Source organism: Metopolophium dirhodum, chromosome 1 (genome assembly GCF_019925205.1).
Source record: "Metopolophium dirhodum isolate CAU chromosome 1, ASM1992520v1, whole genome shotgun sequence".
NCBI lineage: Eukaryota > Metazoa > Arthropoda > Insecta > Hemiptera > Aphididae > Metopolophium > Metopolophium dirhodum.
The window spans coordinates 110,110,002-110,135,312 of record NC_083560.1 but is presented as its reverse complement, the minus strand read 5'-3'; the positions used below and the strand labels follow the sequence as shown (position 1 = coordinate 110,135,312).

Below are 25,311 nucleotides of genomic sequence, written 5' to 3'. Positions count from 1 at the left end.
CAGTTCGAGCCCACGGAACGCTGCTCTAATCGCCCATCCGTTGTGCCGTTCGTATACTCAAGGCTGGGCAAGTTAATGATTTTTTTTAACTCAGTCAAGTTAAGATAATATGCACCAATAACAAAAAGTTACAAGTTAATTTAACTATAGGTTAACTCAGTTAAATTAAAAGTTAATACACATTTTTTGTTAACTTTTTATTAAGTTAAAAAAAAGTTAATTTGTTTATACAACGCTAACGTACTTAATTTTTTTCCAACCCAAAACTAAATTGTAGGATATAGTGTTAATACTTCATACAGTATTTCCATATAAGTTAGATTCGAATGATATACATTTTTAACTTTAAACAATTTACGATACATATTTTTTGACATGAAAACGAAATAGACTGGAACAGTGAAATATTATAAAATTAAAAACAAAAAAAATTAACTTAACTTACTTCTTAAAATGAAAAATTAACTCGTTCATTTCACGTTAATTAAGAAAGAAATTTAATAAGTTAACAGTTAAGTTAATGAAAAGCCAAAAGTAACTAGTTAAGTTAAAAATTTAAACTAAAATTAACTTTTTAACTCGTTAATGCCCAGCCTTGCATATACTACATTGCCATCACACCCAGTCCAAATACCAACTAGCGTGAGTCCAAGTAAATTCATCGATATTATCAACTTTATTCCTTGTTATACGTATTTTTAATTGTTTAACTGTTTTAAACGGTATAATTAAACACAAAAGAAAATACTGTCATATAAATATGTATTGAACATTTATAATAAACATAAAAATTAATAATTTAAAGAACCAAATCGTCTTAATCTAGTTAGTTTATTTTATTACACATGGTTTTTACAATAATTTGGTTGATGATAGTACTGAGAATCAGTCATATTATCCAGATCTCGATGAAATTTTGAAATATGATGACTAGGTTATTTATTTTATATTATACTTTTTTTATTATTATTATACTTAGATGTATTTTATTTGTTTAAATATAAAAAGGTTAAGTTTTATTTTAATTTATTAAAATATTAAGTATTTTTTATAATTTTTTATTTATTATTATTATTATTAAAGTAAGCTCTGTTCAGAAAATCATGAATTCTACATATGTGATATAAGATATGATATAAAAAGTATATCTCATTCAATAAAATATAAAAAGTTTAAAGCATTATAATAATATTATACTATGTTATGATTTCATTGAAATTAATAGTTAAGTCAAAATATATAGAATCTAAAAGGCATAGGTCATGGTCAAAAAAACTTAAGTCAAAAGTCATGAAATATCTATAGCTTAAGAGGACGTGATACCCGCATGTGTTGTTTCCGTCTTACAAGTGCGTTACAGAGGAAATTTTACGCTCAGCAGAACACGTGTAGCTACGTTAATTTAAAAATTAGAGTGAATTGACCTCTTATAAAATCTAAAGGTAAGATTATTATCTAGGCAAAAATATACAATTTTAAAATACTCATAACTCGCGTTAAAATTAAAATATAATAAAAAGCCCATGGGGTTGCCTAGATAATAATCCTACCTTTAGATTTTATAAGAGGTCAATTCGTTCTAATTTTTATACTAACGGAGCTACACGTGTTCTGCTGAGCGTCAAATTTGCTATGTTACGCACTTGTAAGACGGAGACAACACGTGCCGGTATCACATCATCTTAACTACAATTGACTTAAGCCCTTCTTCCCAGGAACCAAAGATTTTATAACCTAGCGTGTTTTTTTCATTTATTTTGACTTCACATAATTTAAGATTATATTAAATTAGTTTTGGTGGAGAGTTTCATTTATACATTTGATAAGTATTTTGACTGCTTTTATTGAGAGTATGAGGATTGTGTGTAGAATTTCTGGAATATGATGTTGTGTTAAAAATTGGTATATTTTCGCCATTTGAGGAGTATGTTTTTGACTGTGATTACATGAGTGTTGATGGCATATATTATAGTTTCATGTTCATTGGCCATGAGGTGTCTGTGGGCAGTGTACTTGGTGTAGGCTATTCGATTTTAATGACTATATATGTTATAAACTTATAAATGTTCCTAAAAATTTTTATTCGATAGCTTTGGAGATTTCTTATTTTAGTAATTATATGAGTAAAACTGCAAAGTAAATTGCAAAATGAGACGATGTATTATATAAAGTATAAGTTTGTTTTAGCTAGGCTTGTCTTAATCATAATTAACTATTAACATATATTGCACATACTATTAAACTGTGCAAAAATTAAATATAATTTTGTCTATTTAGGTTTAGGTATATTAAAATATAATAAGTACCTACATTGTTTTTTAAACTTTACTTTTAACTTAGTTGATTTTGATTGATATTCACTAAATAACTAATAAATTACTTTCAATCATATTCAAGTTACGTTTATTCATAAATAATTAAATAATGATGTAATAAAAAAAAAAAAAAAATAGTAGAAACATAATAGGAAATTGATCCACCGTCACAAAAGCTACAGTTACACAGGTCCTTATAATCACTTAAAAACGTAAAAAAATATATATTGTATAAAAATAACCAATTATACCCACGTATATGTTTATGTATTATAAAAAAATATGTATAGGTAATAATAAATATTAAAATATATAATAATAATAATATTATTACGTTGAAAGTCCATCCGAAAAAAAATTCCACTAAATCGTAGTATAAAGGTGTATTAAACATAAAATAATGAAACGTACATATTATTATTATAGTGGTTGGGTGACAACCGTGTTATATTTATAGGGCTTGTCACTTTAGATTACGTTTTCTTTTATAATTTGAGATATGTGGTCGAAAATATGACAATATCATATATATCACCTTAGTCACCAGTAACCCAATCCTCACTGTAGGTTATACCATATATTTGCTCGCTTATGTACCTTATTAATTTTAATGTGGGTAAGACGGCCCCCAACTACTGTCCGATGCAGCCCGTCGTATTTGTACCTACCTATACTTACTATATACCTATAATAATAATATTTTCATCGTACACTATTATACTTCGATGGACGTCGAAGGCCGCGTCATTAACTTCGATTATGTACCTATAATATTATATTATATAGGCGCTGTATCAACCGTGGGAGTATAATAATTATAATAGGTAGGTAACGAAACACTAAATAATTTTTCCAATGATTTTTATTACTTTTTTTTTGGATCACACGACATTGTACGTAAATTATTATTACATTCACTGTATCTATTATGTAACTAGTAAGTAGCAATTATACCTAAAAAAATAGTATAGCGTTTATCCCATATTATATGGAGATAAGTACAATTTATTATATTGTGTGGTCGTCGATAGATTAAAGTAAAATTTTTGTAAAGTATACTTAAAAAATATTTTTAGAAAACTTTATTCAAACATAATATGTATCCGGGCTCTGGAGTATGAAAACTGTATACAAGTAATAACAATATTATATAATGTGTATAATACAAGTATCTATACAGATGTTTTCAACAAAAAAGATAAATCAATGAATCTGTAAAGAAATAATTTAATTACAAAATAAAATATATAAAAACGCCCTACCTATTTATTATTTTTTTTTTTTTTATGAAATTTGTTTTATCTTTATTTTGAGTTATCCGAGATTTTTATATCACTATCCATGTATATACATAAATAACTACGTAAATCATGCACGAACTTCGCACCCACCTACTTGTATCACGATCATGCTTAATTCAAGTTCGTGGACGTGATAAAATTACTGTATTTAAAATGTATTAACATCAAACGAACCTATTCCGAATACCATTGTATAATTACTTTTTCAATAGATCGGAATGAATACCGTGGATATACATTAACCTATTTTGTCGTAAGACATGGGACGAACGCAAATTATTTTGTTAATTGGATATTGCAACGCTGTTAGAATGTAACATATGCAAGGCAATTAAATAATAATATATTATTATATATACAGTAAAATTGTATCGCTCGAGTATTCGATTGATTTGCACCGATACGCAATATTATAAGCATAATCAAGCACATATTACCAATAATGGTGCCAATAAGTAAGTTATATCAATTAATATAGATCATTTAATTGTATACCTTATAATAATATATTATGTGTGTTCCAAAATGTCGTTTTCAAAATATCAAACCTCATTAAATTATGGGGTCGATTATGTAAAGGTGGGTGGGCACCTGATATTATAGGTATAATATTTTCTCGTAAATCATTAAAATGATTAAAATATCGTCTTCTCTCTATAATATAATATAGGTTAGGTCTAACCTAACCTAACCTAAGAAACGCTATGCCAAAACGATCTTCAAATAATTGTTCACTAGTGCGTGTAAGTATGTCATAATGAAATAATAATAAAAATATATATATAAATAAAGAGTTTCGTAGATGCGGGTGACGGTCGACGGGCGTGCGTGTGTTTGTGTCTGTGTGCGAGTACGCGCGTGGTGTATATAATAATAATATACTCAAAATGATTTCCCATGTGAACGGTTTCAAAACCGCTGTTTGTACACTTGAGACGGCTATTATGGGAGACGGGCCCTTTTCCGACTGGGATCGGAAATCTAATTTGCACATTTGGAAATAAAAATATTTTCAACAAAACAGAGATGTATATACAACACAATGATATTATATTATAGTGTAATGTAATGAGATCCAGACTGATAGTAGATTCGTAATAGGTCCTAAACAGGACTGGGCACGATATGTTAAAAAGTTCAAATTTTCTAAAATATTTTCCAAAACTTTTAATATTAAACTAGTCACGCGCACGTATAGTTTTTTACACACTTTTGCTTTCAAATGGGTACGTCCAAGCTATAATTAACTTAACGTTAACACTTCACAACTTCTAGTTGACTAGTTATGAATATATTGTTGCAGTTACCTATGTAATCGCGACAAAGTTATATTTATTACAATATAACATAATACAATTAATCTTTTCTATACGTTTCAAATTAATTTGTTTTATGTTTTTTTTCAACCATTACTAAGTTGTAATAAGAATTTAACATTCTTCACCGTTATGGTGAAAGAAACTTTTAACTGCCAACCCTGAGCTTAGTTGTATTACTCAGCATAGCCGTTTGTATTGTTCAAACATCTTTTAAATTAACTAAGTTTTTTTCGTTTTTAACTGAACTTGTGTAAAATAACTAGTGTAAAATAAAAATAAAAATGTTCTTAGCATTCCCGGATTGATCCAATATCAAGGTGGGGAAGGTATGAAAAAAATAATGGGCCTTTCACCACAAATACCCAAATATTGCATGATGACCCTAAAAAACGATATAATAGTATTATATACCTACTATAACGATTTCTAGTATATTTACATTATCGAATTTAGTTATTTAGTTATTTTCAAGAAATATCGATCTTAGACTTGAAACTTTTGCAGTTACGTATATTATTTTCTGTCTTGTAAAAAATACATTTTAAAAAAAAGGTAGGAAAGTGGATGTCGCTCTGCTGTACAGTAGGTTACAAGTGGGTCACTGGATGATGTTAAATTTGAATTCGATGATATAATATCATTGTATAAGAAAAACAATTTTGAGCGAAAACGGTCAGTCAGCCTATGATATTACTAAGTATATTTGATGATATTAAGGTGAATAAAGTAATTTATATATAACCTATTTACGTGAAATCTTGTTTTAAATTTTCAATCCTTTTTTTTCATCTGCCTTTGAAACAAAATACTAGGAGTGTTCTATTAAATTTTCAAGCTTTTTTCACCAATAAATAAAATTGTATTGATATTTATAGAAAAAAAAACTAACTAAGTCCGTAAACTGCTCAAAAAGAGTCAAATTATTTTCAAATTTGTTAGGTGTAATGTAAATGCTAATATAAACATTCAGTCAAAATGTCATGTACCTATGGTTATTTGCTTAAGAGTTGCACCAAAAACCAAAATCAATTTTTTCGAAAACAGATTGTGCGTACAAATTACTTAATAAAAGTAAAAGGAAGTAGTAGTTATAGTAATAAGTAGTAAAAAGTTAGTAAAAGTTTCAGAATTAATAAGAACTAAGAATTACTACGGTGTCCAGGACACATAACTGGAATAATGATTTTTTCGCGATTTTTTTAGTGCAATTGCCGGAAAGCGTAGGTCCCGCCGAATGCAACCATACATTTTCCAGAGCTCTAAGTCCAAAAATCGACTTACTACTACTGTCTAAACCCGACTACTTTCGCCTTACTGCTAGATTGCGCGGCAACCCTGCGATAAATAATAAGTTATCTCTGTAAGTATCGATTTTTCGACACCTTATCTGATAACCGAAAATGCTCCCCGGGTCCTGTTCTATAAAATTAGTTGATAGTATTCTGGAGTTCCCTAGAAACTGGGCAATACAATACATAGAATATTCTATAACGTACCTACTTGGTTTTTGTTCTAACGAATTCCGTGTAACGCACGCCGTTGAGAAACATCATAAAATGATGTACGAAATTTTCTACCAATGGCATCGTCGGTAGGTTATTACTTATCACCGTTATAATCCCTGTCAACGCTGCATGATTGAAAAATTGTTTTAACGGTCATTCACTTTTGAACTTTCATGTTTATATTTTCGTACTTTTTACGCTGCAAAAAAATGAGTTTCTTTAAGAGAACTAAATTAGTTTTGTCAATGTCCACTGCAACAAACCGAACGAATCGTTATGATCCGTCACTCCGACCCAATGAATATGTTAACTGTTTTGGTTATGTAGAACTGTAGAAGACATAGTAGATGTCGTCGCAATGTTGTCAGGTACTTAAAAAAATTTTGAGTATTTTTAAAATTTTTTTTTTATTGAACAATAAAACGCTTCACCGACAAAGGTTATTAGCATGAGTGCATTTTTGGTACAAATGCACTTTACCAACCCCCTCACGATTTTCAATTTTTTTTTTTAAACTTTTTTTTTATGCTTAAAACAATGGTGTACATATTTTTTACCCGTAACTATTATTTTATAAATCTCCCAAGGTTTATGATTTTACGTTTTTTTTTTATATATTTATATTTTACAGGCCACCTTTTTCTTTACAAATTTATTTATTGGAACTTATGTAGTTAAGGAATTGTCAGAAATCCCCAGACTACAATATTACTCAAGGCTAAATACTATATAATACTTATTTATTATCATATTAATTTATTATTTAGCAAACTTAGAAAAAACTGTTGGATACGTACATCCCATTCTGCAATACAAAGACATTTTCCCAACCGGAGGTCAAGGTGGGGGAGAATAGTGAAATTAAAGAAATTAAGAAAACCTGTTAATACGTGCCGTTGTCTCACAGCGACCATGTAAGTAAAATGTTTAACATGTTACAAAAAAAAAAAAAAAAATAATACTAATAAACTTAATGCTAAAACAAATATAAAAAACTATTTTTAAGCGGGCAGCATATTCAATTGCCCGATGCATCAATGAACTTTATTATGCCGGCCACAAGTTCATAAATACCGATAAGCTGTAAATTACATTAGAAAAAAAACGGACATTTGGGTATTGATGTAATGGAAAATATTTTACGAAAAATTTGTTTGATACAAACAAGTTTATTAAACCAGAATTCTACCAACCAATTGTACTGATTCACCTATTTGGAAAACAAAACTAAAATAATAAATGCATATTTGATACAACATACAAATTTGAAAAAATAAATATTACTAAGTCGCCATCAGAAAAACAATTAGTAATCTAATTCAATTAGATTTAATTAGTTTCCTTAATTTTTCTTTTGTTTTACACAGCGTTTTCTGCCCCCCCCCCCCCCCCCCCCCCCCAAAGTACCAACTAAGTCAGCGATAAACAGAAACGAGCTCATCGCCATGATCGAGACAATCGTGTCGACGAAGGAATGTGACGAAAGGGAAGACCAGGCCAACGGCTAACCGGCCTTCCGGAACGCAATACGAAGAACGTTACGGCCTCACTCTCGAATCGATTTCGCAAAATGCGAAACGTCGGAGGTGTCACCGACCACGTTCTTCATCCCCCCACCCGTGACACCATGGAGGGACGGCGATCACGGCATCGCAGGACTTCCAGGACAGACGAACGCGATCACCAGGTTGATGCACAAAACGGTGCAGAACATCCTGTCACTGAAGGAGGGCGAAGAAAGGACGAGACAAGCGGCCGGAAGAGGAGCACGCGCACCCAACCCGGTCACCCGGAGACCGCTACACCCGCCAAGCAGAGCCCAGGACGAGCGAGCGCCACAAGAGGTCCAGGCTACACCTCAAGTCGCCGCAACATTGTATTATGTATTATGTATTTATATTATATTTATACGTCCCCCGGCCCGCGGCTGTCAGACACATATATACCAGCAATCGCTGTGGAAAGCCTGTCGGTGCGGTCCGCGGGGACTAAATTGTGGCTATTAATGTAAAATAACTAATTTGTTTTTTTATGTCAATAAACGATGGGGCCCGGAGGAGAAGTAATGCTCACGCAGTCCCTCCTCCGGTTCTCGGTTCAAACAGAAAAAAAAGAAAAAAAAAGGGTACTCGAAGTACGTACATTCGGAAACTGCTATACCAGAGCGAGGTTTTTTCTTTCCATTGAATTTCCTTATGTACTTTATCGGTACGATTGCAGTTTTATGTTCGAATGTTCAATTATAATTTATGAGAATAAAAATGTATTATTATTTATTAATAAATTTAAGTTATATAATATCATTACCTAATGCCTATTGTCTTTTCATTCACCGTTTTGAAACAATAGGTTTAATAAATTGTCACATAATATTATATATATATAAACGTACCTATAGATTGGCTATATATTTTGAAAGGTTTTGAAACATTTTAGTTGTTTTAATCAACACTTATCAGTGTAAAATTCACATTACACTATAAAAATAATTGTTGTCAATAATTGTACTAGGTATCTATTAAGTATACTGTAAAATTCACAATTACTTGCAGTTAAGTGTAAATTGCAGTTTCAACGTTAATTCATTTTTACACAAAAGAATTATATAATAATTTAGACCCGATTTAATATATTTGAATAGTATTATTAATTTCACTGCCTTTCGTGACAAATAATGTGTATCAACTTACTTTAATTTAAAACAAAGTGAATTCACGGTATTTAAATAGGTTTTTTATTTAATTTATTTGATAAATATTATAGGTAGCTTCTTTATAAGGGCAGTATACATTTCCAAACTACGTATTATAATATAGTTTAAAATTTTAGATTGAACACGTCACATAGTAGGTATATATTATGTGTCATTATTGCATTATTAATATGAAATCATAAGACTCCATAAATAAATTATGATAATAGTTGTTACTTATTAGTTATCACTTATTAATTATTAGTACAATTATCATATAATGTGCCCATATGTTGTATAATGTATATTATAAATTATACACTATAATATATCTATAATGAAATTTATGTAAAATAAATACTTTATTACCAAATTAATTTCTTAAACAGTAAAAAATGTGCGTGGCTTACATTTTTTTTGCCCAACTTTACAAAGCATTTTACAATAAGCATTATTGTGACATATCTTGTTACCTCTTATTACTTATTACCTATCTATTGCAATAAAAATTAATTTATTATTATCATATCGCTTAAAAATTATATTTACTTAAAGTCATAAGTTATTAATGAATAATTAAAAACTTAACAGTCATGGTTTCCAATCGTGGAGTGTGGAGTGCCTAGCTACTGCAGTCATATATAGCAACTTCCCGATGTTATGTCATGATGCTATACTTAGAAGTTTACCAAACACTGACGTAGTGACGTTGAAAACACTTGGTTTCTACAGGAAAGAGCAATCCCGCTCGATGGTATAGGAATATGTCTCTGACGATTGTTTAGAATAATTAAAAACTTAACAGTCATGGTTTCCAATCGTGGAGTGTGGAGTGCCTAGCTACTGCAGTCATAGTAACTTCCCGATGTTATGTCACGATGCTATACTTAGAAGTTTACCAAATACTGACGTAGTGACGTTGAAAACACTTGGTTTCGACAGGAAAGAGCAATCCCGCTCGATGGTATAGCAATATGTCTCTGACGATTGTTTAGAATAATTAAAAACTTAACAGTCATGGTTTCCAATCGTGGAGTGTGGAGTGCCTAGCTACTGCAGTCATAGTAACTTCCCGATGTTATGTCACGATGCTATACTTAGAAGTTTACCAAATACTGACGTAGTGACGTTGAAAACACTTGGTTTCGACAGGAAAGAGTAATCCCGCTCGATGGTAGCAATATGTCTCTGACGATTGTTCAGTAACCACGTAATCTCTATATGCTGTCATTGATTGGCCATCCCGATTCCGAGATCTATCCATCTGCGTTTTTTTTTTAGGTGGGCATCTGAAGATCTTCGTATATAGTACTCACCATTTCTAATACAAAAAAAACAGATCACTAAAGAAATTTATAACATTCCACCTGATACATTGCAGTGCTTCGGGCAATACAAAATTTCAAAAAATTGTCTCACTGAGCATTCAGCGAAATGTACAGCAACATTTGACTGATATTATTTTTTTAAGATATACCATTTTTCAACTTCCAATGTTGTCAAACACATCAAGCTCTTTGAACAATTGTTAAAAAAAAACTGTTTTATTTATCAAACATTCCAACACACTATTATGTTTGCACACGCACAATATATTTCTTTGGTTTTAAATACCTATTCCCGTTATTCGGAACCGCCCTGTAGTGCAAAAATATCGCGATGCCCACTGCAAAAAATCTATATTTATATAATATATACGCGGACATTGTACATCATACTTACACGTAATTATTATAGGTACCTACATCAATTAAATTATGATTTCAGTATATTATGACTTACGTAGTTCCGTCAAGTTTTGACTATATTATGACCACCGATACGCGATACCAAACGCACGCTGTTCTAAAATAATATAATATAATATTTAAGTAACGGGACGCTAATAATATAATAATAACAACCAACAATATGCGGTCGTACGGGTTAAACAACATGACCGATGCGAACAATTAAACGACCGTGTGCGTGTGTATATTATAATAATGTGTATGACGCGGTGTAGTAGGTATGTTTTTGAAGTCGTGGGGCGAGGGTGCGAGTTCGCTGCTGCTCCTGTGTGTGTTGGGTGGTCCCCTCTAAACGTGAATTATACGTCCTTTCCGTGTCCCCATATTTGTTCAACGACACTAAAACAGACTTTTATGATCCGTCTGAATGACGTTTCTGGAACGAGTCGAAAAATAATGTTTATAATATATTTCGCACGAGGTGTTTCGACGTCCGTCGAAGACGAAGAGAAAAAACAAACATAAAAAGCCAAACGGTTTTTTCCTTTCCTCGTCGTCAGTTTTCATGTGTCTGTGAGTGTGTGTGTGATTAAATGTTGTTTATTTTTTCGGCGCCAAAAAGGAGCTGTTAATAATATTATTTTCGAAACATTATATAGTTATATTTATTTGTTTCAATAGTAACAACTAACAATAGTACAGTCGTTACTCGTTTTGTATACAAAATACTGTATATAGTAGGTACCTATGTATAATATAATATCATATATAATAACATTATATTTATGTATAGTTAGTCTATACAGATAAACTATATATATATATATATATATATATATATATATATCAAATATATACAGCGTGAAGATACGGTCTTAACGAATTCGTACAGTTTTTACGGATTTTTTCATAAATATTATTTTTAAATATTTTTGGCTTGCAATTAATTTAGCATAAAGAAATGTTAACAATATAGAAAAATTATCTTTTGCAACAAATAAATTAAGATTCTCTTACACGAGTTTGTTTTAACCGATTTCCACTGTACCTATACAGTACTGTACATTATTGTACTACTACTAATTACTGAATTAGGTATTTTATTATTATAGGCAATAAGTACCTATTCGTAATTTAAAACTGAAAAATGAAAATACAAAATTGAAAAAAAATTCATTTTCACGATCCTCGTTACCATAGGCGTGCGCACAGGGGGTGCCCAGGCACCCCCGGACCCTTCACCAAAAACGACAAGGGCCCTAATTATTAATTAAGTGTAAATCAAATTAATGAAATTATTGACGAATTCAAAAATGTTGTTATTTTAAACGTCGATTATCATTATAAAATTGTTTATCTATATTCTATGTATTGTTATGTTATATTTATTAGCATGAATAATAAATTATAATAAATATTTTTAATGCATTTGATATCTTTAAATCATTTGTCTGTATCTATAATTGTCTTCAAAATTACTGTGGGCCCTAATTTTTAGTGTGCAGTGTGCACCCCCGGAACCAAAAGTCTGCGCACGCCTATGCTCGTTACCGTAGAGCACCTTATGTGCCCTATACGCATGACCTGAAATATATTGATATTAAAATACGCATTGTATTATTGTAATATTATGCTTATTGCTTACTATAATTTATATTGAACAGTTTGTGTAGTATCGCAATACATATTATTTTATCTGTCCGTAACTGTTATTATTAAGTCATTTACCGCGTATAGCCGATAGCGTTATAATAACATAGGTATTATGTATACCACTTATATGTTAGCTGTTATACTATAGGTAATATAATTATTAAAAATTGTAATGGTTTTTTTTTTAGCAAAATTACACATGCTCGGTTGTAACATTAGTAGCCTATAATAAGTACCTACATACAATTTGTGAGCATTACACACCTACATGTTATATCAAATACTGCACTGATGTATGTATTATATTAAATAATATATTATATACAAGGTGAATTTTTAAACGGTAAACACTCGTTATTTTGAAAAAAAAATAGGTTTTTTCCCCTTGAAAGTTTGTGTTGAACATTTTAAGGTAAATGCACTCAATTAAAATTTAGAACACCTTATGTATCGATGACTAAAAATAAAACAACATATAATATAGATATAACCATTTAGGTAAATTTTTTTGACTCTAGTAGTCTAGTAGCTCTCTAGTGAAGAGTACCTTACAAATGATGTCGTTTAGCCAATCATTACAAATATAATTTGAATCCGAAACCACTTTTTTTCCAAGTTGAAATATTTAAAAGACACATATTTTTAGTAAGCAAAATATATAATATGACATTCTAAAAAAAAGGACACGATGTACATTCTTAAAATCATTTACTTCGAAGTTCGAAGTGCACACATAATATAATATACTTATATAATATAACACGTCTGGCCTTGTTATGTCCAAAAGAAATAAAATGTTTTATGGTACATAATGCACCAGGACGGAACGTGCTGTTATAATTTTATACAATTTCGATATTAGTCCTTCACTCCTGCATTTATACTTAATTATTATGTATAGTGTCTACCGAGTTATAGCGAAATATATTTTTAAGACTATTATTAAAATTGTATTAACGTTAAAAGGAATGAACACTTTACACTAGTCACTACATATACGTCGCCACAGGGCCCCCACAAGGGGGGGGGGCTGATGGACCTTGAGTACAGGCCTGTTTTAAGGGCCTGTAGCTTGTTGAAATTTTTGAAATTTTAGTAGAAATACTTAATTTATATTAAATAATATTGTAAAATAACATTTTATGAAATATACAGTGTGTTTCACTTAAATGGTAATAAGAAATATTTCCGTTCAGTGACCTTGGATTGAATTGGGGATTTTTCGAGGAACTAGGGAATACTAAAATACACATTTTGTGATAATTTTCGAATTTTTAATTCTTTTTTGTGCGCATGCGCAATAAAACTTACATTTTTTTTTAATAGAAACACCTATTTTCAATACTACATTTCGATAGAACTATTTTTTTTAAGCAACTTTGATAAACAAACTTTTTTCCTATCTCAAAAATTGACTGAATTACAGCTATTCCAAGATGAAACAAAAAAATTGTTGTTAAATTTTCAATGTTCTGTATTTTGTCATTTTATTATTATTTTTGGTTGGAAGCAAGATAAACGGAAGGGCATGCGTTTATAGGTTATTTGAATAAAGTTAAACATTTTATTTTTATAATTAAGTTTAAATTAAATTAAAATTATTTTTAAACATACTATTACAAATATAATAATACACAATACAATAAGAATTATTTTGAAATAATTAATTACCACCAATTAATCTTCGGCATTTAAAACAAAATATCATCGAAGCATGCACAAGACTGACCAAGGAACAAATAACGGCAGTTTCTCAAGACGAAGTCAAGCGCCGCTTACAATCATGTTTACTTAACAACGGGGAAAACTTTGAACAATTTATAAGGTGATTTGTATTATTTGTCATAATATGTTTAAAAATAATTTAAATAAAATTTAAACTTAATTATAAAAATAACATTTTTAACTTTATTCAAATAACCTATAAACGCATGCCCTTCCGTTTATCTTGCTTCCAACCAAAAATAATAATAAAATGACAAAATACAAAACATTGAAAATTTAACAACAATTTTTTTTGTTTCAACTTGGAATGGCTGTAATTCAGTCAATTTTTGAGATAGAAAAAAAGTTTGTTTATCAAAGTTGCTTAAAAAAAATAGTTCTATCGAAATCAATTAAAAAATAATAAAATAATATATATAATAAATCAAATAATCAATTTTTAATACCTACATTTTTTAAATAACAACAAAAACATAACTTTGCATAATAGTAGTTAACATCAACAACATAAAATCATAAAAAAAATATAATATAGGTAACATAATTAAAAGTTTAAAGTTACATTCAAAATGCGTCTTAGCAGAGCTCACTGTGACGTCGGGACGGGGCGATTGTAGGGTTACCATTAGTATTTTTTTAAGAGTACATGTAGGTGCCAAAGTAGGATTTATGAATTGTGAATTGGCTTCAATATTTTTAAATAGGTATGTTTGAACATTGAAAAGATTGTGGCACCGTAATCAAGTTTTGATAGTACAAAGGCTTTGTGTATTTTGAGATTTGGCTCCCCATAAGGTGTAAGCGATGAGTCAAGTACAATGAGTCAAGAACAATTAAACTCACTTGCTCTTTTAACAATGGAGAATGAATTGGCTTCGACAATCAATTTTGACGACATAATTACCGAGTTTTCTGAGCTCAAAGCTCGTAAACTAAAATTTTAACTTAAAACAAATTTATTAAATATAAACTAAAATATACTTGTTTATTTCCTTTTTAAATTTAGATAATATTGTAATAAAAAATAAAAAGACATTTAATAATGTCTATTATTAAATGTCTAAAATGTATTAATATCTTGATTTCTTCTAATTTAGTAGCTGACCCAACAGATTGCGGGCTTGGAATCAAAGAGTTCTATAAGAGCGCAAAAGCGCTAACTGTAATTCTTGCTATGACAAGATCGTTAACTTTTCACGCACCAAAAAATAAGTTTCGTTGAGTAACCTGTACATCTTAAATCATGCACTAGGCCCTGATAAGTGATATAGATTATTATAGAAATAATATTATAATATTATAACAACATTCCCCGCATACGTTTAAATATTTTACAATAATAATATAATTAATCATAGGTTCCAAATGTTGATTTTTTTCTATCTAACCTCCCCAATCACATCCATACAAATATTTCTAACCTAAATGAACCTGCATCTGACCACACACCACTCATCCTCAAAATTCAAGCAAATGTTCCCTTCCACCCATTCATAAAAAAGGCACAGATTGGAACAAATTTCGCAATGTTATGTCAGCTTCTTCCTCTTTAAACATTAAGTCCAACCGATATAGATACTGCCATAAACACCATCACAAACAACATTCAAGAATATCTTCCACCACATCTGCAACTCAAGACAACTCCAGTAGAAATATCACTCCTGAAATAAGAGAGCGCATCTCTCAAAAACGTCGGGCTCGAAACACTTAGCAGCGAACTCAATACCCGATTGACAAACAACGGTACAACTATTTTTGCAACAAACTCAAGTCAACTCTCTCGAAACATCAAAATCAACTATACACCTCCCATATTCAATCGCTTTCACCCTCAAATGGGTCTCTCTGAAGAAAAACCAAATCTCTTTTAAAGCATAAATCAACCATTCCCCCTCTTCGCTATCAAAACAGATTTTTCTTGAGATCTTCTCAACGCACATTCAACTTAATCTTGTATATTACTATTTCTTCCTAAATTACCTTCCACGTAGGAATTTCTAATGTGAAACTTCTACTCATTGTACTCCCCTCATTGCCACTTTTAATCATTATTCACATTTACTTATTGTACCATTTTTGTATAGATTGTACATTTTCATAAATAAACGAATTTAAAAAAAAAAAAAAGGTTCCAAATGTTACTGTACAATATAAGAGCAGTATACTATAGATTTGTATAGTATGAAAATCTTTGTTTTGTGTATTAGTTGGATTACATATCAATTATACAATTATTTGTTATGGCATTTTACATATAGTTATTAAAATTGGAGTTGTCAGTGATATTTAGGGAGTTACCCGTTTCCGCCAAAAATGTACCTTTCCCTTTTCCCCAATTCACTTTTCCGCCAAAATCGTACCTTTCCCTTTTCCACCTATTTACTTTTCCGCCAAATGAAAAAAGTCGGGACTCGAGTCGGGAGATTGTATGTATGAATTTCCCGACATTTCGCATATATTTTCCTTTAAGTGAAGTGTATTTGAATAAATTTAGTAATATTAGTAGATATTGTACTTATCAACGAATACAGTTAGCTATAAAAGCGTATAAAATTTCGATACCAAAATTAATTTATTATAAAAAGTAAAATAACCAATATAAAACTATATCTATACACCCCGAATCGGAAGGTACAAATTGTTTCCACCAGAGCGTGTTTTGTTAATCTGTTTCCCCAATACTAGAAACTACGGGTAAGCATATAAATTTAATTTAAGACTTGACAAATTAATGTTATGTGTTAAATTATTTCAGCAAGCAGATCAGAATTTAATATGTGCCATGCGCGTGCGGTCCACAATGGACTACAAAATTAATTCACTAACAATTGTCGAGCATCAGCGAATGAACAGACAAAAAAAACTGAATTTCTTAACAGGAATCAGTTCGATGAACAATTTGAACATTGGCGATATCAAATACCAGAAAGTTCAAGCTTTGCGGTATTTGATCAAAGACTTCGATAAAAAAGAATTCGTTGATAGATCCATTCTTCAAAACGAAAAATTCAGCCAATTCGTTCATAAAGTGGAACCGATGACAAAAATTAAAAACATTTTAATAAACATGTAAATTGTAGTCCATCATCTCCGGTTCTACTTATTTTAGATAATTATATTTCCAATTTGTCTGTCACTGTGACAAAATGGTATTGTGTTGCTATCATTTCCACCACATACTAAGAATCACTTACAGCCATTGGATGTGTCAGTCTATGGCTCCTTCGATACATTTTATAATAATTCAGTTGGTGGGTGCATGGACACGCACCCTGGTGGCTGATACCCCAATATCTATTTATAATATTATGTCATTCGTGAAAGAATCTCTCCCATTAGCAGCAACTCTAAAAAATATCACATGTGGATTTACTAAATCTGGTCATTATGGTCATTTAATAGGAATAGTTTCACGGATGAAGATTAATTGTAATCTGAAGTTACTGTTAGACCATTTACTGCTGATTCAATGAATTATACTGTTGCTATTGAACTGTCAACAATTAGTAAATTACAATCAATCACCACAGATAACAATATTGATCATACTTAAATTTACCTAATACACCACAATGTGTACAACTAATTGGTAGTAGTTGTACTATAGTATCATCCCCTGAAGACATAAGACCTCTACCAAAAGTATCTTAAAGAAGAAACAATCGTGCAAAAAAGAATATGAAGTCTACAATTTCAACAAATACACCTAAAAAAGAAAAGTTAAGACTAGAACAAGAGGCTCATAAGAACGTGATGAGAAAAAGAATCCTTAGGTCTAAACGGAAATTAGATTTTAAGAAAACTAAAATCAATGAATAATCTAGTCAAAAACTAAAACCTAAAAATTTAAGTCCAACACAGTAGACTCAGAAGAAGATGAAGTGAATGATTATTTCTGTATAATTTGTCTTAGAGCATATATCAAAATCGCAAAGGTGAAGACTGGGTTGAGTTTTGTTCTTGTAAGAAGTGGGCTTATGATAATTGGGCTGGAGCCGGTGGTTTATTGTTCTACAATTGCAAAAACATATAATGAATAATTTACGAGTTATCCATTAGTATATTAAGTAATGTATAAGATTGTTAAATAAATAAAACTAAAAATAAAATTATTATATATGTTACGAATGTATTTTTTGTATGAGCTGCAAAGTTAAATATAATTTGTTAGTTTGTTTACAAGTAGTTTTTTTTTTATTTATATAAATAATGTGTAAATTTATATTATTAAACAGTGGTTATAAATAACTGTTATCATAAATTATTTTTGAGAGCACCAGTAAAAACAATTATTTCAATATTACAATATAATATCCATTACATTTTAGAGAGAATTGAACTTAAATCACAGTACCTGTCCAAAAATTGAAAAATATAAATAGATTTAATTTAATTGATAAATTTGGAAACTTAAAAATAAGATGGGGTAAATGTTTTCTGTACACTAATTGTGTTGATTATGCTTTACGCTTTTTTTGCAGAACAGTGGGCCGATTGGGTCCTAGTCCGACACTGCGGCTAGGTTTTTATAGGTATCTATAATATTATAGTTTTTTTTATATACCCATGATTGGAGTATAACACTAAAACAGACTGTTTAACAACTGGTACTGTTACAATATACAGTCATAGGCGCAACTAGACCTCTAAAAGGTGGGGTGCTATAATATTTCATAGGTATCTTAAAAACATAAAATGTATGGTATTTCACTAAAATAATGATAGTTAAACCTAAAAAAACAAGGGGTGCTAAAGACCCTTTTGCACCCCACTAGTTGCGCCAATGTATACAGTAGTACATACTAATAATAAATTTGAAATCATGAAGACTAATATAAAGTGATCAGGTTACCTAACCTAACCGATTAAATTAATAACAGTTTCAATCCCTGCAGTGTTGCCAGGCGTACGAACTTCTAAATTATCGTACGAACACGAAAAAAAAAAATGTTCGTACAAAATTAAGAAAAATAAAATTCTACAAAATAATAATTTGTTTACTATAATTATGATCATGCCTTATATCAATTCTTGTAAATAATAAACAAAATAATAATTTTGTTACGGGATAAAAATATCCATTATTTATCACTATAATTTAGACAAGAAATCTATTTTTAGACGGAAATCCAAATATTCCAAATTATTAAACAATGAAAAGTAATCGTGGGCTGAAGCCTATAGGCTATAGTAGATAAGGAAATAGGAATACCATTTAGTAGAATAATAACGTACGCCTAAATGCCGTATACGTATAATTTTTATTATATTGTCATTGTGATTTCTGTAGCAGATTGCTGTACACATTGAATCGTTGTTAATATTTGTTCATTTGCTATAGCTAGTGCTACCTATAATTTTTATTATACAATTACTTGTAAAATTGTAATAATTTTATACCAAAATGGATAAATATTTAATTAAAAAGAATTTGACTTTGAATGTTACTAAACAAAATGAGGAAAAACCTTGCTGTTCAAAAAGTATAACAGAAAAGTTACCTGTAAGTATTTTATCATACCTGTATTAAATATTAATTAAACTCTATTGCATGAAAAATAACAATATTATTACATTAAAATCTTTATTTTTTACCTAAAATATTTTAATTTGATATTTAGCTTACAGCTAGATAATTACAATTTACTATTTAGTCAATATGTGCATGAGCTAAGAAAATTAGTTAAATTGTTTTTCATGCTTTTTTCTTAAAAATATAATTGATTTATTCATTTTAAATATTGTAGGTAGATGATATTTCTGACAATGACTCAGATAGTGAAAAGAGTTCAAAAAAAATTAGACTCGAAGTAAGCAAACCAACAAAACACAGGAAACAAATGTTCAGTGACAAGTGGCTGCAAAATCCAAACTTTGCAAATTGGCTACGCCCTGATAAAAATTCAAAAACAAGCGCCACATTCATAACTTGCAATGTAAATATTGCATCAGAATTGGTTCCACTAAATCGTCACCTAACTAGTAAGAAACATATTTTAAGTTCAAATAGTGTAGCCAAGACTCCATCTGTAATCGAATCTTTCTCTCCTAAATTTACTCCATTAATACAAAAAGTTAAATCTGCTGAAATCAAACTTGTAGCTTTTATTGCAGAACATAATATTCCGTTTCTAGCTATGGACCATTTGTCAGAATTAATTAAAAATCTAGATCCAGACTCTGAGGTTCTTAAAAATATTCAATTAAAAAGAACAAAAACTACATCTATAATGAAAAATGTAATAGGAAGGACACATAAAGAGTATTTAGTAGATTGTTTAATTAATTCAAAATTTAGTATATTAACTGATGAGTCCACAGACATAAGTTGTGTCAAGCAAGCATGTATTGTTGTACGTTATTTTAATAGAGATATTGGTAAAATAGTTAGTCATTTTTTTGATCTAGCAAATGTTTTTGATTCTAACAACCAAGAGATAGCTTATGAAGGTGCTACTGGAAAAAATCTATTTAACAGTTTGATAAAAGCATTTAATGATTATAATATACCATCAGATAATATAATAGGATTTGGTTCTGATGGGTGCAATTCAATGATGGGTGCAAACAATTCAGTTGCCAGTAGAATGATTTTAAACTATCCTGGAATAAGTATTTGGACATGTATCTGCCATTCATTGCACCTCTGTGCAAGTGAGGCATGTAAAATCCTGCCAAAACGATGCGAAGATTTAGCACGGCAGGTTTACTCTTTCTTTTCAATGAGTTCAAAACGTAATGCACAATTTGTGGAGTTTCAAGACTTTTGTTCAACACCTATTCATAAGATTTTACACCCTAGTCAAACTAGATGGCTCTCATTACACATAGTAGTTTCTAGGTTACTAGAACAATGGGATCCATTAATATTATATTTTAGAGATAAACTTTTAAGTGAAAGGCTTACGACTGTAGAAAATATTTATAATTCGTTGAAAGATCCTTTAATAAAATTAATTTATTTGTTTTTAGATTTTGTGTTACCAAAATTTACATCTCTCAATTCTTTTTTTCAAAGCTCAAGTGTAGTTATCACACAGTTGCATGATAAAATGGTTGGCACTTTCAAAGAACTTTTAATATGTTTTATGGATCCAAATTATGTCAATAAAACTCCTATTAATGAAATAAATCCAGAAAATTCTCGACATTACTTACCTTTTACTCAGATTTACCTTGGCATTAAAATTATGAAAGAAGTACAAAACCCTAAAATTGCTAATAATAAACATATGTTAGAAGACTTCTATTCAAGAGTACAATCATTTTTCAAAATAGCTTGCATGCAACTAAAAAAAAAATACAATTTTAATGATCCCTTGATGCCAGCTATTAAGTTGATGGACCCTAAAATTGCATTATCCATTGAAACTAGGAAAGAAAATAGTTCTTTATTTTTTCTCTTAAATTTATTGCCTAGGTTGACTAAATTAAATGATGATTTAATGCAATCTATTGACAATGAATGGAGACAGTTGCCCCATTTTAATATTTCAACTGATTTATTAAATTATTTAGATCAACCAGATATTTTTTGGTATAATTTATCTAAAATACAACTTGGAAATCAAGAATTTCCATTCATAAACCTTTCAAATTTTGCTCTTGAAGTATTTTCACTCCCTCATTCTAATGTTGATTGCGAACGCGTCTTTAGTAAGGTGAATTTAATAAAAGTAAAAACTAGAAACAAACTAAATACAGACACAATTCAAGGTTGCTTGTTAGCATCTCAAGAGATTAAAATTAAAAATAATAATTGCGTTAATTATATTCCCCCCAAAAAAATGATAAACTTAATGAACACAGTTAATTTGTACAGCAAAAATACTAATGATGAATTTAGTTTTGAACAAATTTAATATTTCCTTATTTTATATTGTCTTTATTATGTTTTAAAATATTTTAATATTGTCATTTCTTTTAATTAACATAAGGAGTAGTTTTAAGATTATTATTATTTATATTTATGTAACTATCGTAACCATTATTATTATTAACAATTATGTGAAATAAAAAGTTTAGATATGTTCAATTAAAATGAGTTTTTAATTTGTTGTTTTTAAACTAAAAAGAATAATGTATATAGCTGCATTGTAAACATTGTAATCACTAATCAATTAGTATCATTGATAAGGAAAAATATATTTATTACCCACTATCATCATATTGTTCTGTGCTATCATACTATCATAGACATATTATATCTATGCCCATTGATTGTCCACTACTTACTCAGTAGTAGTTGTATTAGTTGTATGACATTTTTTCTATGTAGGTACGAACATTTTTCATAATACGAACAAATACGAACATTATACGATAATTATACGAACATTCTCACATTTTAACCTGGCAACACTGAATCCCTGGTATAAAGTGACCACTCATATGGCCGCCTGCATGAAAAAACGTCACGGAATGAGTCGAGCGATTAAACGGCCACAGGCTGCGTTGCGTCCACGTTGGCTACTTAAACCGGCGTAATCATTCTTGTTTTTGCGTTATTTGGAAAATATATTCATTATTTTGATCCACGGGCCTCTAGATTTTATAGATTGTGCAATTGCACATTTACACAATATGTGCACATCTGTATTTTCATAAGTTTATTTTTTATTTTCGTGTAAATAATTAAATTAAACAATCCGTTGACACTATATCTAGGTATATATCTGTGTTCACAGCTACTCTAAGCCCGATACTATTCGATACATGCATACACATGGCGTGTTTTCTTGAACCATCGTTTTATACCGATATATTACACTTATACGGTGGAAAACTGTCCGCTCTATTAGAAACAAACGTAATCACTCGTGTGGACTGTATAAAACTGGGTTGGGTTTGTTTATTTCATGTGATATATCATTTATTTATGTAACGGTACGATGACGGGCAGAAAAACGCAATGGACATGAGCGTATTAGTACGGCCTACAGTCTCCACGATAGCGCTGCGACGAGTGCGACACGACTACGCGAGTAGCTTCTCACCGCTACGACACAGCGCTCCCGACGGCTGCCAGCGAGTTACGTCTTGACAAGACAGATTAACACTGGGAGCGCTGTATCGTACTGATTGTTAGGCGGGTTCCTCCCTAGGTGGAGTCGGTAGATTGTATGTAATTTCCCGACATTTCACATACATTTTGCTTTAACCCTTTCTGGACGAAAGCTTAAAAACATTAAAAATATAAAAAACTTTTTGTGAATTTTGATTTTTTTCCTAAATCTAAGATAGGGTATGAACAAAAAAATCTATAATTGAATCTATATTTGAATCCTTATCTTATCCTAGGACTCAAAAGTCCCGTCAGTCCTTTACGGTCTGGACTTATAAGTTCCGTTAGGCATTTAGATTATTTTTCTTATACATAATGCCACCTCCAGCGAAAAGGGCAGTAACTCACATTTTATCATTTTTCTGATTGTTACATACCTATTTTGATAAAGAATATTTTTCTCAATATTCCAACGAAAACGGCAGTATCTTAATTTCACCAAAGAGGTTCTAAATAAGCCGCTGTTATAAACACTAAAAATAGTTTTCCTCAGAAAAAGGCATTATCTTTAGTTACGTCTATTTTCGTGGGTAATATGTTATTTAAAATAGAAGTAACTACAGATAATGTTTTATTTATAGTTTGTGATATGAAAATCCAAATAGTAATATTGTTGATAATAGATAATGTTAATTCTTATTTCTTATTATTATTCATAATAAAAATATTAGTTATTCCTTATTACCGATAATTATTACATTGTTATTGAGTATTGACGTACTATGTTTTGTGTTAAATATTGTGTGATATATTGTTTTAACTATACTACTGTTTAATCATATTATACTACTATAATATAATAATTATATTATAACTTATAAATCATTATAATAATATTATTATGGCTTCTCATTTGCAACCACCGTCAAAATCATATTGTGTTAAATGTCTGTTTGGTGATGATGTCAATTGTGATGAGGTAGGTATCCATAAGTTATAATATTATCTTATAAAGTTAACTTATAATGTACTTACTACCTATACTTATAATAAAGTATTAAATGATAAATATATATATTTTTTAAAGTTTTTGAGTTCATGTGAAACACAATCAGAAATTTCTGACCATACTACATTCAATGTAGGTAACATTTAAAATGCCTTAATACAAACAATAATAGCTTCTTAAACTAATATTTAAATAATTATTTTTATTCCAATTAGGTTTAATATTATTATATTGGTATAAAAAATGTAGTATTTGAGTACCTATAAATAAATATTATTTTTACTGAATATAGGATGAAGATGATTTACATATTATTAATAATTCCTGTTCTGAAGATGAACCAGCTGAATTATTAAATTATGACAGTGATTGTGATCCAGAATATATTCCACCCGGCACCCATAGAACTTATTTTAACAGATCAAGAAATTAATGATGTAAGTATCTAAACGGCAATAATGATAGGATAAAAATACACATTGTATACAATGTTAGCTTTTAAATTGTTAATAATATATTATTTACTATGTATTATTCAAAAGTAAGCAAATCTATAAGTTTACTATATATTTTTTAACTAGCTAATAGATAAAAAGAAGTTGAGAAGTTAAAAAAATCCACCTTTGGTAGTACCAATGTATTAATATGTATGAATATTAATTGTATTTAATACAGTTTTTGTATGCATGTTATATTATATAGGTACCTAATAGTAGGTTGTATAATACCTGCCTTTACAATCTTTATCAGTTATTAATTTCTAGCAAAATTATTGTATATTATTATATACTAGAATCATTTATATATAGATAATTTATTACATAAAAAAAAATAAAAAATAGGAAGTTCACATTGCTTTATAAGCACAAAATGTAAAATGTGTCCATCACTGGTAACTTAATAAATTATTATGTATTTTAAATCATTTTTTCATTAATTTAGTTAAATAATAATGTAATCATGGCATTCAATTTTTGTAACACAGGGTGAGAACTCGACTACTGTAAATAAAGAGAAAAAGAAAACACAAATAAGCTCTAAATTAACAAGAAAAC

General features: G+C 29.7%; 1 protein-coding gene across 1 annotated transcript; it reads left to right on the top strand.

Moving 5' to 3' along the window:
• The first annotated feature begins 21,295 nt into the window (after positions 1–21,295).
• Positions 21,296–22,105, top strand: LOC132934601 (uncharacterized). The gene has a single exon (XM_061000938.1). It carries the CDS (start codon positions 21,296–21,298, stop codon positions 22,103–22,105), a length of 810 nt encoding a protein of 269 aa, XP_060856921.1.
• Positions 22,106–25,311: the final 3,206 nt, after the last annotated feature.